Source organism: Candida theae (assembly GCF_024610275.1).
Source record: "Candida theae strain CBS 12239 chromosome Unknown scaffold3, whole genome shotgun sequence".
Taxonomy (NCBI): Eukaryota; Fungi; Ascomycota; class Pichiomycetes; order Serinales; family Debaryomycetaceae; genus Lodderomyces; species Lodderomyces theae.
In genome coordinates, this window is record NW_026261437.1 from 39,941 (window position 1) to 53,355 (window position 13,415).

At 39.3% G+C, this 13,415-nt stretch overlaps 6 protein-coding genes across 6 annotated transcripts; 3 read left to right on the forward strand and 3 right to left on the reverse strand. All coding sequences in view use genetic code 12, as the record gives it.

Annotated features, from left to right (window-relative positions):
• Positions 1-621: 621 nt before the first annotated feature.
• On the reverse strand, positions 622-2,271 carry KGF57_002756 (flavin-containing monooxygenase; the record flags this gene model as incomplete). The annotated part of the gene is made up of 1 exon (XM_051752102.1): positions 622-2,271. One exon carries the CDS (start codon positions 2,269-2,271, stop codon positions 622-624), a length of 1,650 nt encoding a protein of 549 aa, XP_051608583.1.
• Positions 2,272-3,723: 1,452 nt separating this feature from the next.
• On the forward strand, positions 3,724-5,364 carry KGF57_002757 (flavin-containing monooxygenase; the record flags this gene model as incomplete). The annotated part of the gene is made up of 1 exon (XM_051752103.1): positions 3,724-5,364. The coding sequence occupies one exon, from the start codon at positions 3,724-3,726 to the stop codon at positions 5,362-5,364; it is 1,641 nt and encodes a 546-aa protein (XP_051608584.1).
• A 658-nt stretch (positions 5,365-6,022) lies between these two features.
• On the reverse strand, positions 6,023-7,666 carry KGF57_002758 (flavin-containing monooxygenase; the record flags this gene model as incomplete). Its single annotated transcript, XM_051752105.1, has 2 exons — positions 6,023-6,749; positions 6,870-7,666. 2 exons carry the CDS (start codon positions 7,664-7,666, stop codon positions 6,023-6,025), a joined length of 1,524 nt encoding a protein of 507 aa, XP_051608585.1.
• A 750-nt stretch (positions 7,667-8,416) lies between these two features.
• Positions 8,417-11,287, forward strand: GCR3 (Gcr3p; the record flags this gene model as incomplete). The annotated part of the gene is made up of 1 exon (XM_051752106.1): positions 8,417-11,287. One exon carries the CDS (start codon positions 8,417-8,419, stop codon positions 11,285-11,287), a length of 2,871 nt encoding a protein of 956 aa, XP_051608586.1.
• Positions 11,288-11,429: 142 nt separating this feature from the next.
• Positions 11,430-12,473, forward strand: CAF16 (putative ATP-binding cassette family ATPase; the record flags this gene model as incomplete). The annotated part of the gene is made up of 1 exon (XM_051752107.1): positions 11,430-12,473. One exon carries the CDS (start codon positions 11,430-11,432, stop codon positions 12,471-12,473), a length of 1,044 nt encoding a protein of 347 aa, XP_051608587.1.
• A 114-nt stretch (positions 12,474-12,587) lies between these two features.
• On the reverse strand, positions 12,588-13,211 carry KGF57_002761 (uncharacterized protein; the record flags this gene model as incomplete). The annotated part of the gene is made up of 1 exon (XM_051752108.1): positions 12,588-13,211. The coding sequence occupies one exon, from the start codon at positions 13,209-13,211 to the stop codon at positions 12,588-12,590; it is 624 nt and encodes a 207-aa protein (XP_051608588.1).
• Positions 13,212-13,415: the final 204 nt, after the last annotated feature.

Below are 13,415 nucleotides of genomic sequence, written 5' to 3' on the forward strand. Positions count from 1 at the left end.
AAATAAAAAAAGTAAAAACATCGGCCGAGTCTCCGCTATTGTACAAAACTGTGCCACAGTTCTCTTCACACAAAAAAGATGAAAAATGTGAATTTGTAAGCGCGGCTACAACAATCGCCTTCGTTTTTCTGACAAATTACTCGGTCCCGAATTCTGAAAGAGGTTATATCACGTCCGCGTGTGTCCGAACGATTAGAAAGGACGCACAGATATGGTGGCATTTGTATTCGTAATGGGATTATGTAGTATCAATTGACGCTTGCAATATCTCGGTAAATTCTCAAGGAGGCATTTTACAATCACAGGGCTCAGCGTAATGGCCAATTTTTTATGTCAATAGTGCAAGAATCGGTGGTTCTCTCGGATATTTACTTGACTTGACAAGCTACGAGTGCTTTCACCGAAAAGTATGGTGAACACAACCTTCTCAAGCGGTGGAATGATTGCGATGTGTTTCAAAAGAGGGGATTCACAAGCATTCCGTCGCTTGAAGACTCATTCAAAGTGATGCTGGATAATTCACTAGTAATTACAAACAATAATGTGGCTCGTTTCAAGAAATTAGGTAGATACTACACCCTCTATTTTCAAAGTATTGACAACGCCTCCTTCAACAACAGCTTAGTCCCTTTTCTTATCAGAGTGTTCGTAAACAAGATCCTTGTAAGCAGGAAAGTGGGTAATGTACCAGTAATATAATTGCGACCAACCAAATGCAGTTGCATTCTCCTTCTCGTCGCTATACCATGATACACAACCACCGAATTTGGTACCGAAAACACTTTTGCTCAACTCCTCTTGAATATCTTTATGCCACTTATCATATGCCTCAGGTTTGACAACAACAGATTTCTCCTTACCTTCAACAACAGGCTTGGCCAATTTCAAATAGTAATCAATACCATTCTCAAGTGCCATGACGACGGAAGCGTGCCCAGTTGCCGAATTGGGACCTCCAATGACAAACAAGTTTGGCAAATGCTTTACCAAAACTGTTCTATAAGCACTAACACCCTCCTTTGTCCACATTTCTTGGTTATTGTAACCCTTTGTGGTTGAAAATTGAATTTTTGTCGATTGTTTAACGTCATAACCAGTACAAGCAACAATGATGTCAGCTTTCACGAATTCATCATTCTCCAAAATGATTCCATCTTCAACAACTCTCTTGATTCCGACATTTGTAAGGGATATTCTTGGATCGTTCAATGCGGGGACGTACTGGTAGTCAAAGATCAAACGCTTGCATCCAATCTTGTAGTCGGGAATCACCAAATCCCAGTACTTTTTAGGCGCATATTTCTTCATATAGCTGACAGATGCTCTTGTATTTACCCAACGTACAACTTTTGAGATTAAGCCATTGCCCTTGTACAAGGGGAATCGCAATTCGGCAATGAGAATCACTAGCCATCTAATCAATGCCAAGCCGTAAAAGTTGAAACTAAGCAAACGGTAAACAAACAATAAGATTTTTGGAACGGGTGGCATAATGTAGTGTTTTGATCTTGCAATTTGAGTAAGTGAATTGACGCTGTATTGCGGATCATTAAGCAATGCTGGAACAATCTGATTGGCTGAACACCCATTCCCAACAACAACAACGTTCTTACCCTTGAAATCGACAGAGTGGTCCCAAACTGCTGAGTGCATGTACTTTCCTTTGAAGTTTTCGAGGCCAGGTGCATTCAATTGGTTGGGGTATACCAAACCCCCGGCGCAAGACAAGAGAATCTTGGTAGTGTGTTCTATTTTCTGTCCTGTCTTGACATCATGGGCGTACACTGTCCAGAACCCAGTATCCTCATTGTAAACAGACTTGTCGATTGATGTTTGAAAGCGAGTCTTTTCTTTCAACTTGTATTGCGCAGCAACCCTTTGGATGTACTCTTCCATTTCGTACTGTGGAGGCTGAACTCTACTCCAGTTTGAAGTCAATGCAAAGGAGAATGAATACCAAATAGCTGGAATATCAGAAGCACAACCTGGGTAGGTGTTTGCGTACCAAGTTCCACCGAAATTGTCATATCTTTCGAAAATTTGCACTTCGGACACCTTCAAATCCTGTATGGTCTTGATGGCAGCTCCAATACCACCAAATCCGGCTCCAATTACGGCGACTTCAGATGAAGTGCGGACAGTTGGTAGTTCATCGCGTATGTTTTTCTGAGCAGTATGTTCAGGGCCCAATACAGCATTACAATCCTGGTATTTGATTCTGAACTTGGATGGATTCTTGTGAGACTCCTTGGTTAATGTGACTGAAGACATCTCTGAAGAGGAAGTTTCTTTTGCTAGATTAAGTGACGTTAACAAAAATTTGATGTAGAAAGATATTCATTAAGTACAAATTTGTGAAGTGGTGCAATTGTCATAAATAGATCTGCAGGGTTCGCGCGGGGCAAGAAAAGTGGAATGGTGTCTGCGTAAATTTTCACACGCAAAAGAAAAAAAAATACACAGATTTAGGTAGCGCAACAAGGAACCACAATCTTGTGAAAAAAAGAAAAAAAATTAACTTAATGATTGCAAGATCTTCAAGACATCGGCTAAAAAGCATTGATTCGTTAACAACAAAGCACAAATGGCAGATCGAGGACTGTATTGATACGGGGGTGGGAATAAGTGTTTTCTTTTTTTTTTCACTTTAAGAGAATCGATTAATCTCATAAGCAACATGTTGGTTTCATCCACATTTTGGCACGCAAATTCCACCAATTTGCATTCGTTTTGAAATTATCAATCAACTTGTACTTAAAGACAATTGTTTGTTTGTTTTTTCATTTCAACCTATCAAAAGATATTAGGTAGTTCTTTAGCTCTTGTAATCATTAAAGGTGCTCGGTGACTACTTGAATCTGTATAAATCTGTAGAAGCATTTAGTTGTTGTAGAACAGATATAAAGAAGACGTAATTTTTTTTATTTTCTTTTGCAACCTTGACGGATACAACAGATTATAGAATGTTTTCTTGTAAAGGATAAGAGTTGGTTATAAGTCCAGAAAAGCGTTGTGTCCTTTGAAAGTTAAAATGTCTTATCGATTACCAACCTCGGTTAATAGATGTCATGTCGCAATATTTTTAACTCCCATCCTATTTCAAGAATCCTCCAGTTTTCTAAATCGGGAAACTGATTTTTATCCGTTTCCGAAAAGGGTAATATAACGGAAAAATATTGAGAAGAATTCATTTCTCTCACAACTGGAAAACTAATGGCAGCCATTTATATACAGTAAAACAAACGTTCCAGTTTGATAGAAAACCATTCAAGAGGCGTGTTCCAAAAATTTTTTTTAAAAAAAAGGATGTCTGTGAACCGATTATCCGTGGTCAGTTTTAGTAAACAGTCGGTTCTGGAAACTAGCTCTTTTACATACAGAACCATTGGTATTGTATTTTTCCGATATGTTTCACAAAGGTTGCGGTTTCGCGTGTCTGCAAAATTTTCTTTCTACCCGTTTCCGATCTTATATCTCCGGAACAACAAAAACAATTAGTATGGGTTATGTTTTATGCCCCACGATTCGTATTGGCGAATTAAATTACATTAACGTGGGGAAAGAAGCGGAAAATGAAGTGCTTCAAGATCCAAGATAGGCAATGCACAAAAAGTAATTCTCAATGGTATATAAACCAAGGAATCATCTCGAAAACATTTGCAAACTGATTTCATTCCTCATTACTGCAGTCATCACTTCTTCTTTGAAATCAAATAGTTCACTATGTCATCTATCACTTTAACCAAGGAGTCTCACAAGAATCCATCCAAGTTTAGAATCAACTTGAAAGACAGCACTGCTCAGTTAAGTGGTCAAGTCGATGCCAACGCCAGTGACAAATTGCCAACCATTCACTCCCACTCCAAGGTTGCTATTATTGGTGCTGGTTTTTCTGGTTTGGGTAGTGCTATCAAGACCATGGAAACACTCAAAGAGCAAGATGTTGCCATTCTTGAAATGCGTGACAACTTTGGAGGAGTCTGGTACGCAAACACCTACCCAGGTTGTGCTTCTGATATTCCAGCTATTTGGTATTCATTCTCCTTTGCATTGACTTCAAACTGGAGTAGAGTTCAGCCTCCACAGTACGAAATGGAAGAGTACATCCAAAGAGTCGCTGCGCAATACAAGTTGGAGGATAAAACCAGATTCAACACTTTTGTTGATGACTGTATTTTCAACGAGGATACCGGTTTGTGGACCTTGTACTCACACGACACCAAAACTGGACAGAAAATTGAACACACTGCCAACATCCTTTTGTCATGCAGAGGTCACTTGGTCTACCCTATTCACTTGAAAGAACCAGGTTTGGAAAACTTTAAGGGAAAATACATGCATTCAGCCCTTTGGGACCACTCTGTCGATTTCAAGGGTAAAAACGTTGTTGTTTTCGGTAACGGTTGTTCTGCCAACCAAGTTGTTCCAGCATTGTTGAACGATCCTAAATACAATCCAGCTTCGATTACTCAAATTGTCAGATCCAAACACTACATTATGCCACCAGTGCCAAAGGCCCTTCTTTACTTGTACAGAATCCTCAGTTTCAACTTTTTCGGTTTGGAGTTGGTCCGTTGGTTGATTGTCCTTATTGCTGAATCGAGATTCCCATTGTTTAGAGGTGAAGGGCCACTTTCCAGATTTATTCGTTGGATCAACAGACACGCAGCAGTCAGCCACATGAAGCATGCTCCAAAGAAGTATTGGGATATTCTTATTCCAGACTACAAGGTTGGATGTAAGAGATTGATTTTCGACTATGGCTACATCAAAGCATTAAATGATCCAAGAATTGAGCTTACCAACGAGCGCGTTGACAAGGTTGTCGAAAATGGTCTTTACTTGAAAGATGGAAGATTCATCAAGGCCGATATCATCATTGCTTGTACTGGATACAACACCAGAAAGACTTTTGACCAACCAATCAAAACCAACAAGGGCGCATCATTGCAAAAGATTTGGGATACTGAAGGTGTGGGTGCATACCGTACCATCATGGTCAAATACCTTCCAAACTTTTTCTTGATTGGTGGTCCAAACACCGCTACTGGTCACGCCTCCGTTATCATGGCTGCTGAACACGCTATCGACTACTACATGAAGGTTGCCAAGCCTGTTATTCAAGGTAAGGAAAAGACTGTTGAGTGTAAACCAGAAGCTTACGACAGTTGGTTCAAATTGATCCAAGACAAATTAGCCCAAAGTGTGTTTGGTACCGCATTTGGTGGTTGTGCTTCATGGTACAGAAGTGACCAATCAAACTTTATCACTTACCCATTCAGTCAAATCAACTACTGGTACATCACTCACTTCCCCAACTACAAGGAATTGATCTACAAGCACAACGATAAAAAGACTGCTTAGATGAAAGAAGCAGTCGTGTGTGTAGAGAGGTATATAGAGTGTGGGTTCAGTTTTGAGTAAATAGTTTCAATTTTAAATTTCGATTTTTGTGTCACAATTGAAGGTAAATAAGCGGTACAATCTATTTTTGACAGTAATGATGTTTACGTAAAAAAAAAGGGTATGCTATTTTGTGCCGCATCAAAATGTGGCATTGAAATTCCGCTTTGATCTAACCAATAGCTTCATCTCATTGTTAATTATTGTGATGATTAGTTAGGCACGTGTCATACAATGAAGGCTATAAATTGACAACTTGTTATCTCGTCGAAACCTTGTTTACACTTCTTCTCCCCAAGGTTTCCCTGCCTGTCCACTTAAAAGATAACTGAAAATCAGCAAACGTACTATTTGGGAGGGGCACGAACTATATTCGTGGGCTTATTTTGAGAGAGAGGAGGAATATTTTGAAGGTCCAAACTTGAGCTTTAAGTTGAGTAAGTTGTCCGCAGTGGGCCAAGGAGGCAAGGAGATAGAAGCTCTGGCCAATGAATGCTTTACATAAAAGTAAACACACAACACAACACGTACGTTCATTTGTATAGAAACTCAAAGTATGCATACGCCCTTTACGCCCTTTTCATTCCAAGACAACACATTTCATCTCACCAATTTTCAATCAGTCAACTTTTTTCTTGTAACTTTCGTAAATCAAATCCTTGTAATTTGGAAAGTGGGTTATGTACCAGTAATAAACTTGGCTCCACGCAAAGGCAGTGGGGTTTTCCCGTTCGTCACTATACCACGACACACAACCACCAAACTTGGTTCCAAACACACTCTTTTTCAACTCATTTTGTATAGTAACCCTCCAATTATCATATGCTTCATCTTTCACCACCACCGATTCCGTTTTACCCTTGATGACAGGGCTGGCAACTTTTGCATAGTAGTCAATAGCATTCTCTAGTGCCATAACAACGGACGAATGTCCAGTTCCACTATTCGGACCACCAATGATAAACAAGTTGGGAAGACCCTTGACCAATATTGTACGGTACGCCGTTGTGCCTTCCTTTTTCCATAAATCACTTACAGTAGTCCCGGTAGTTGTTTTGGCGGCTAAATCGTTGGACTTCCTGAGATCATATCCAGTACAAGCAACGATGATATCTGCTTTTACAAACTTGCCATCTTCCAAAACTACACCGTCCTTAACCACCTCTTTGATACCTGAATAAGCAAGCGTGAGACGAGGATCATGCAAAGTCGGAACATATTGGTAATCAAGAATCATTCTTTTGCAACCAACTTTGAAATTAGGAATGAGCATATCCCAATACTCTTCAGGAGCAGTCAGGTGGATATAATCAACTGAACGTTTTGTGAGAGCTTTTCTAAAGAACCTGGCAAAAAAGCCCTCGCCTTTGAACAACGGGAACCTCATCTCTGAGAGGATAATTACAAACCAACGGATCAACATCAACCCATAAAAATGGAAACTCATAAAGTGATAAAGTTTTAACAAGACAGGCGGCACAGGAGGCATAATGTAGTGTTTTGATCGAAACACTTGAGTTACTGAGCCCGCATTATACTGCGGGTCATTTAACAATGAAGGTACAACTTGAACAGCAGAACACCCATTCCCTACAACGACAACATCTTTGCCTTTGAAATCAACAGAATGGTCCCAAACTGCCGAGTGCATGTACTTGCCACCAAAATTCTCAATTCCAGGTGAATCAAGGTTACGTGGGTGTACCAAGCCACCACGACAAGACACAACAACTTTGCAAGTATGTTCAATTTTCTGTCCCGAGGCGAGATCATGAGCATACAAGGTCCACAAACCAGATCGTTCACTATAGTCCAATGAGTCAATGGATGTTTTGAACCTGGCTTTCTCTCTCAAATTGTGTTGGTCAACTATTCTCAAAAGATACTCCTCCATTTCGTATTGTGGTGGTTGAACTTTACTCCAGTTAGCAGCCAATGCATATGAGAAAGAGTACCAAATGGCTGGAATGTCTGATGCACATCCGGGGTAAGTGTTTGCCCACCAAGTCCCGCCGAAATTCTCATGTTTATCAAATATGACAAAGTCACATTCCTTGAGGTCTCGGGCTGTTTTGATGGCAGTCCCGATCCCACCAAACCCTGCACCAATAATTGCTATCTTGGAAGACGTGTGGATTGTTGGAAGTGATGCATTTGCATGTTTCTCTGCTGTGAGTCCCAATGCAATCCGCTCACTTTCGAGGTTTGCTCTGAACTTTGCCGGGGCTTTATGAGATTCCTTCGTTAAGGTGATTGTAGACATGATAACAATTGACGTTGTTTTGTTTTGTTTTGTTTTGTAGCGATTCTAGTGTCTGGAAAGTTATCCTCTCTTTATATATATAGTTGCACTTTCTAGAGCACCTCCACATTGAGTTGATTGCTTTCCCCCCACCCTCACCCCCCCCTTTGCTAAAAGTTAGTTTTTGTGGAGAACTAAGTAAAGTAGAGAGATATGCTTTGACGGAGGGGTTCTCTTAAAAAACACAGTACAAAAAGATACTTTTCGGAGTTAAAAAAAATGCTTTGAGGGGAAGGTCATATTTCCGCATTATCCCTCGATAAACAGACACCGATAGCAGCACAGACAGAGTACTATATCAGTTGAATTGTAAGGTGTGAGGGTCATACGATAGGCGAGTCACGGTTCTCATTAGATGCTGCTTTATCTAGATAGGGGCCATTGATAATGCATCGACATGTTCTGCGCTGCTAGATTTCTCCGCATACAAATATAGGGCACTTTTGCCTTAATAATGGAAGCAGATACGGAGTATCAAAATCTTTCTCTCGACATTGGTTTCTTGAAACTCTCCAGCAGATGCTTGTTAGGAGGCCAACACGAGTCTTGTTTCCTGCGTCGATGGTTCTCTCATCACAACACGAAGCAAAAAAAATAAAAAAATCAAAAAAGCAAAAAAAAAACAAAAAAAATACATTAATCAAGAAAGACTTTAGTAGAGAGAGATTCCTAGACTCAGCAACTTGCTATCACGCAACTTCATCTCCCACAATGGATCCAGAGTCCAATAAGAGAAGTAGAGAAGAGTTTGAAGGACAACCAGGCTATTCCAATGACAGCCATTTCCCTCCACAACAACCAAGTTTCGAGTATGAGTTCAAGAGACAACGTATCGATCCAGCACAAGAATTAATCAACAACGTGTGCAAAGATATAAGACGATTGGGTGAGAATTCAAACGTTGCAACTCAAGTTGATGATGTCAATTACATTTCCAATCCTATTGTTGCTGAATTTGAAAAAATTGAGGGTCTTCGAAATGCCATCTTGTCAACAATGTACGCACTCGTTATCGAACAGCCACACAAGATCAGTGCTCTTAGTAACTTGGTATTTATATGTAATGCAAAGAACTTTGTTATTGCAAAATACGCTGTGGAGTATATGCATACAAGGATCCAGTTATTGTTGGATTCTATTGGCGGCGAGGCTCAGCAGGACAGTTCAAGAGAAAATGCCGGTGTTTTCAACAACATTAAAAGTGTTTTGAAATTTTTGGGGGCAATATCACCCATTGTAGAAGATTATTCTGTTGTCAATGTTTTGAAACAGTTTTTGCAATTTGCCATTGACTTGCAAAGTGGATCAGACAAGAGAAACGGGATTGCTCAGGAAATATATTACAATGTTTTGATTGCAACGCCGTATTTATTAAGCAATGATAAAAGCGAGGAGTTGCATGGATACTTGAATGACATTATTGAACTTGCTGACATGTTTCCACTAATTGAGCCCGACTCAAATACATTGGTACAACCATTTGACAACAAAATGGACAATTTTGAAATCCCTTACCATCCCAAGAAAATGGTAAACTTGGTTTTGCCCGCTTTGAAGCAACTACAAGCAGACGATTGGCAATTGAACCTTTTCCTCGACTTTGAGCCATTTTTGGAGCCCATCTTAAAGACAGCATTGGAGAACAATACAATCTCAAAAGATATTGTAAAACACAATTTACCTCAACTTTCATTGCCATCATTGGAGAAGATGTCAAATTACAAACCACGTAATGAGGATAGTATTGACCGCATCTGGCAGCAGAATTCGCGCGTTTTGCTTCAAGTTTATAACCAAACCACCGAATTTGAAACTGTACCAGTTATCGAATCGTACATTGGCTTATTTTTCAAGGACTTGTCCTTTGACATATTGACCAATTTGTCATTCAACAAGACTGAGGCATCGATTCAATTGTCCATCTTGGATTTATTCTTCAACAAGGAGTTGTTTTCGCCCATGGGTACATCTATTGATGAATTGACTGAAATCAATGCCAAGAATCGTACTGGTGAAAATAATCCTCCCTTATCGACATGGAAAATTGAGGATATTGCAGTTGAAAGTATTTTGACAATGATTTTCCAACTTCCACATACGTTGCATCGCGAGATTTATTACTATACGGTGTTGATCTCATGTTGTAAGGAGAGTCCTGACTCGATGGCCCCTGTGTTCGGAAGAGCCATTCGTTACTTCTATAATAATTTACAAACGTTGGATTTCGAGTTGAAAATTCGCTTTTTGGATTGGATGACCACACAAATCTCCAATTTTGAGTTTAGTTGGAAATGGGATGAGTGGATACAAGATTCACAGGAATTTGCCAAGTTGAAATATCATCCAAAGAAAAACTTCATCAAGAATTTGATTGCCAAAGAAATACGATTATCAAATAAGAAAAGAATCAAGGAAAGTTTTGTGGATGTTGTGGATGATGATGTGGTTCCATTTGAAGAGTTTTATCAGTATTTGGATATTGCGGTGGTGTCAAATACCAGAGACTATATCATAAGTTATGATTCTGCATTATATGGGGATTCAGAAGAAATTAGACAAAAGATTGCTTGTATATATGATGCGAAACAGGCGACTTTGGCTACAAAGAGTAACGCTACTCCCCAAGATGAGATTTTTTACAATTTCACCAATCCAGAATTACCATTGAGTGGAGTTGCATCGCAAGTTTATGAATTTATTGTATCGCATTACAAGACAAATAAGGAAATGAATGAATTGTATAACTCAGTGCTTGATCAAGTGCTGAATCTGCAATCTGCCGCTGCTTCTTCCGCTGCTTCTGCCGCTGCTTCTGTTTCTGCTTCTGCTTCTGATCCCGTTGTCCTTCTGGTTACCATTCCTAACCCAATCAAGTTTGTCATCAACTTATTTTTCCAAACTTATGCTTACATTGGATCAAGATCAATCTATTCTGAGGTGAGTATTTTGAGTCGAGATGTTGATAAATTGAAATTCCTTGGTGGCCAGCCAATAGAGCCAAAGAAAGCAGGCAATCTCGATGATGAATTTGAAAAATTGTATCTCACGGAGGAAGATGTAACCAATAGGCAAAATTGGATAATTGATGCCATTTTCAGAATCTGGGTCCATCAGCCACAAGTTGTATTTTTGATTTTAGAATATTTGATTGAATTTGAAGTGATTGATCCCAAATATCTTATTGACAAGGCTTTCAAAACTAACTTGATCATTGACAATGTATCCTGCATTGAATCGGTGAATAGGATATTGGAAACGTCAAACCCTACAACTTTGAAGAGATTGATATCTGAGATTTTCAAAACTGTTGTCAAGAAACTTAACGAATTGGAGTTGGGAACTGACGATATTGTTCAAATTGATGATTTGCATGACAGCAACGCTGCTGAAGTTGATAAGCAATGGTTATTCTATGAATATTTGGGATTGCTCAAGTCATATTTCAGAAAATATATCAAGAATAAGAATCGATCTGATGACTCAAGTGATGATGTTTTACAGGATATAAAGGATATTTTCAATGATTTGGAAAACATCCCTGCTAGAATTGAAATACTTGGTTGGTTTAAGGAGATCTTATAGTGTACATTTATAGTTGATTGAGGAATTGAAAAGTTGCAATAGACGCAAACGTAATCTTAAAAAAAAAATTAAAAGAAAAAGCCCACTGGATATAATCTTCTTGTTTCAATGGACAGTACATTCACATCCCATCCTCTCGGCAATGACATTAGAAAACCACAAGAACGACAAATCATTAGCCATTGAAGTCAATGATCTCACGTATGCATTCCCTCGCGGGAACCAAACTAGCAACAGCAGTGGCACTAGCAACAAAATCGGTTTACAAGACATCAACCTTCAAATACCATGGGGAACCACCAACTTGATAATAGGCCCCAATGGAGCTGGAAAATCCACTTTGTTACGTATACTCGCGGGAAAGACGTTGATCAAGAAGGGCAAATTGAAAATTGGCGGATTTGATCCATTTGCATTCTCAACCACAGGAGGAGGAGGAGGAGGAAAAGGAACCAGTGGCAATGGTGGGCCACAAAGACATTATAATGCCGATATCAACAATTACATCACGTATTTGGGAACCGAATGGATCACAAACTCTGTCATCAAACGAGATATACCTGTTAATTTATTACTTAGCTCGATTGGAGGTGAAATATATGCTGAACGAAGAAACTTGTTGATTGATATATTGGACATTGATCCTACATGGTCAATGATTAACTTGTCGGATGGAGAAAGAAGACGAGTTCAGATTGCAATGGGGTTGATCAAACCTTGGAAGTTGTTGTTGCTTGACGAAGTCACCATTGATTTGGACGTGGTTGTGCGACTGAAGTTGCTAAACTATTTGAAACTGGAATGTTTGCAACGCAACTGTACTGTTGTTTATGCCACACATATCTTTGATGGGTTGGGTAATGAATGGTGTGATCGATTGTTGCATATTGATTCAGGACTATTGTTGAATGATATTGATATGAGTCAGGTGGAGTTCAAGTCTGAAGCCGACAAGGATGTTGATATAAGAGACGATAAGATTGTTGTTACGAAATCCAATACGTTACATCCGTTAGCTTTACATTGGTTGACTGTGGATTTGCAAAGACGTGGTCTGAGACAGGAGGAGAAGGAAAAGATACTTAAAAGACATAACGACTGGATTAATTCTCGAGATGGATCGTATTTTGATGCAAGTGATGATAAAATGAAGCAGTATTTTAAGAACACTCGAAGTGAGAGATGATAGATGGGAGAGAATAATCAACGTTGTTAGCGGTATATATTAGTACATTTTCTGGGGTTTCCAAATGCAATATGTAGGTAGCACAGACATATTAAATCTTATTCAGTGCGTAAGTCAACTTATCTCCTTCACTTCAAGTTGATATTTCTGTTCCAAGGCAAGAAAATGAGAAAGCTCTTCAAAATGCTTGGCTTTTTGTTCCATCAAGTACAACTGTCGATGTATTTCGGCTTCGGCAACCGATTGCGGTGGCCAGAGTGGGTACTGGTATTCAATGGTCTCACCCGCAGTTTTATCTTGCTCAGCATATAGGGCCAGAGTGTCATTGATGGATTTAGATTTATGATTTGGACTTGTTTTCAAATGACGTGGATTTATGGGGGATACATTCTCGTCATCAGCTTTTATAGAAGACGGTTTCACATATTTCCTCTTTGTGTTTTGAGATATCAACGTAGGTGTTGGTGAAGTAGCTACTCTTTTCTTGAAATTGAGTGGACCATGGGCTGTCGTTTTGATTGGTGATGCTAATGATTTGCTATCTCGTAACATTGCACTTCTGTTGTTATGGGAGTTGTTGTTGTTGTTGTTGAGTATATTTGTTGAGGTTTCTTGAAGTGGTGCAGTGCTTCTCTTTGTTAATGTTGTGGTCAGGTTGTTCTGATGTTTGCTTTTGAAGGGTGGTTGTAAAAATTGATATGCTGTGTTCTCAGGGTATCTGTTTTCAATACCTTCCATTGTAGTTCAAGAAGTTGTATACTTTGAAAAGGGTTATGTCGTTCTGTCCTTTGTGTTTTGAGCAAAAAAACGAACTGGGCAAAGTATATATGTGGAGGAAGATCTAGCACACTTGAAAAGGTTGTGTAAACTGGAAAGTGTTGAGAGTGATGATGATATACATGTAGTACACTACAAATGTAAACAAACAAACAAACAAACAAC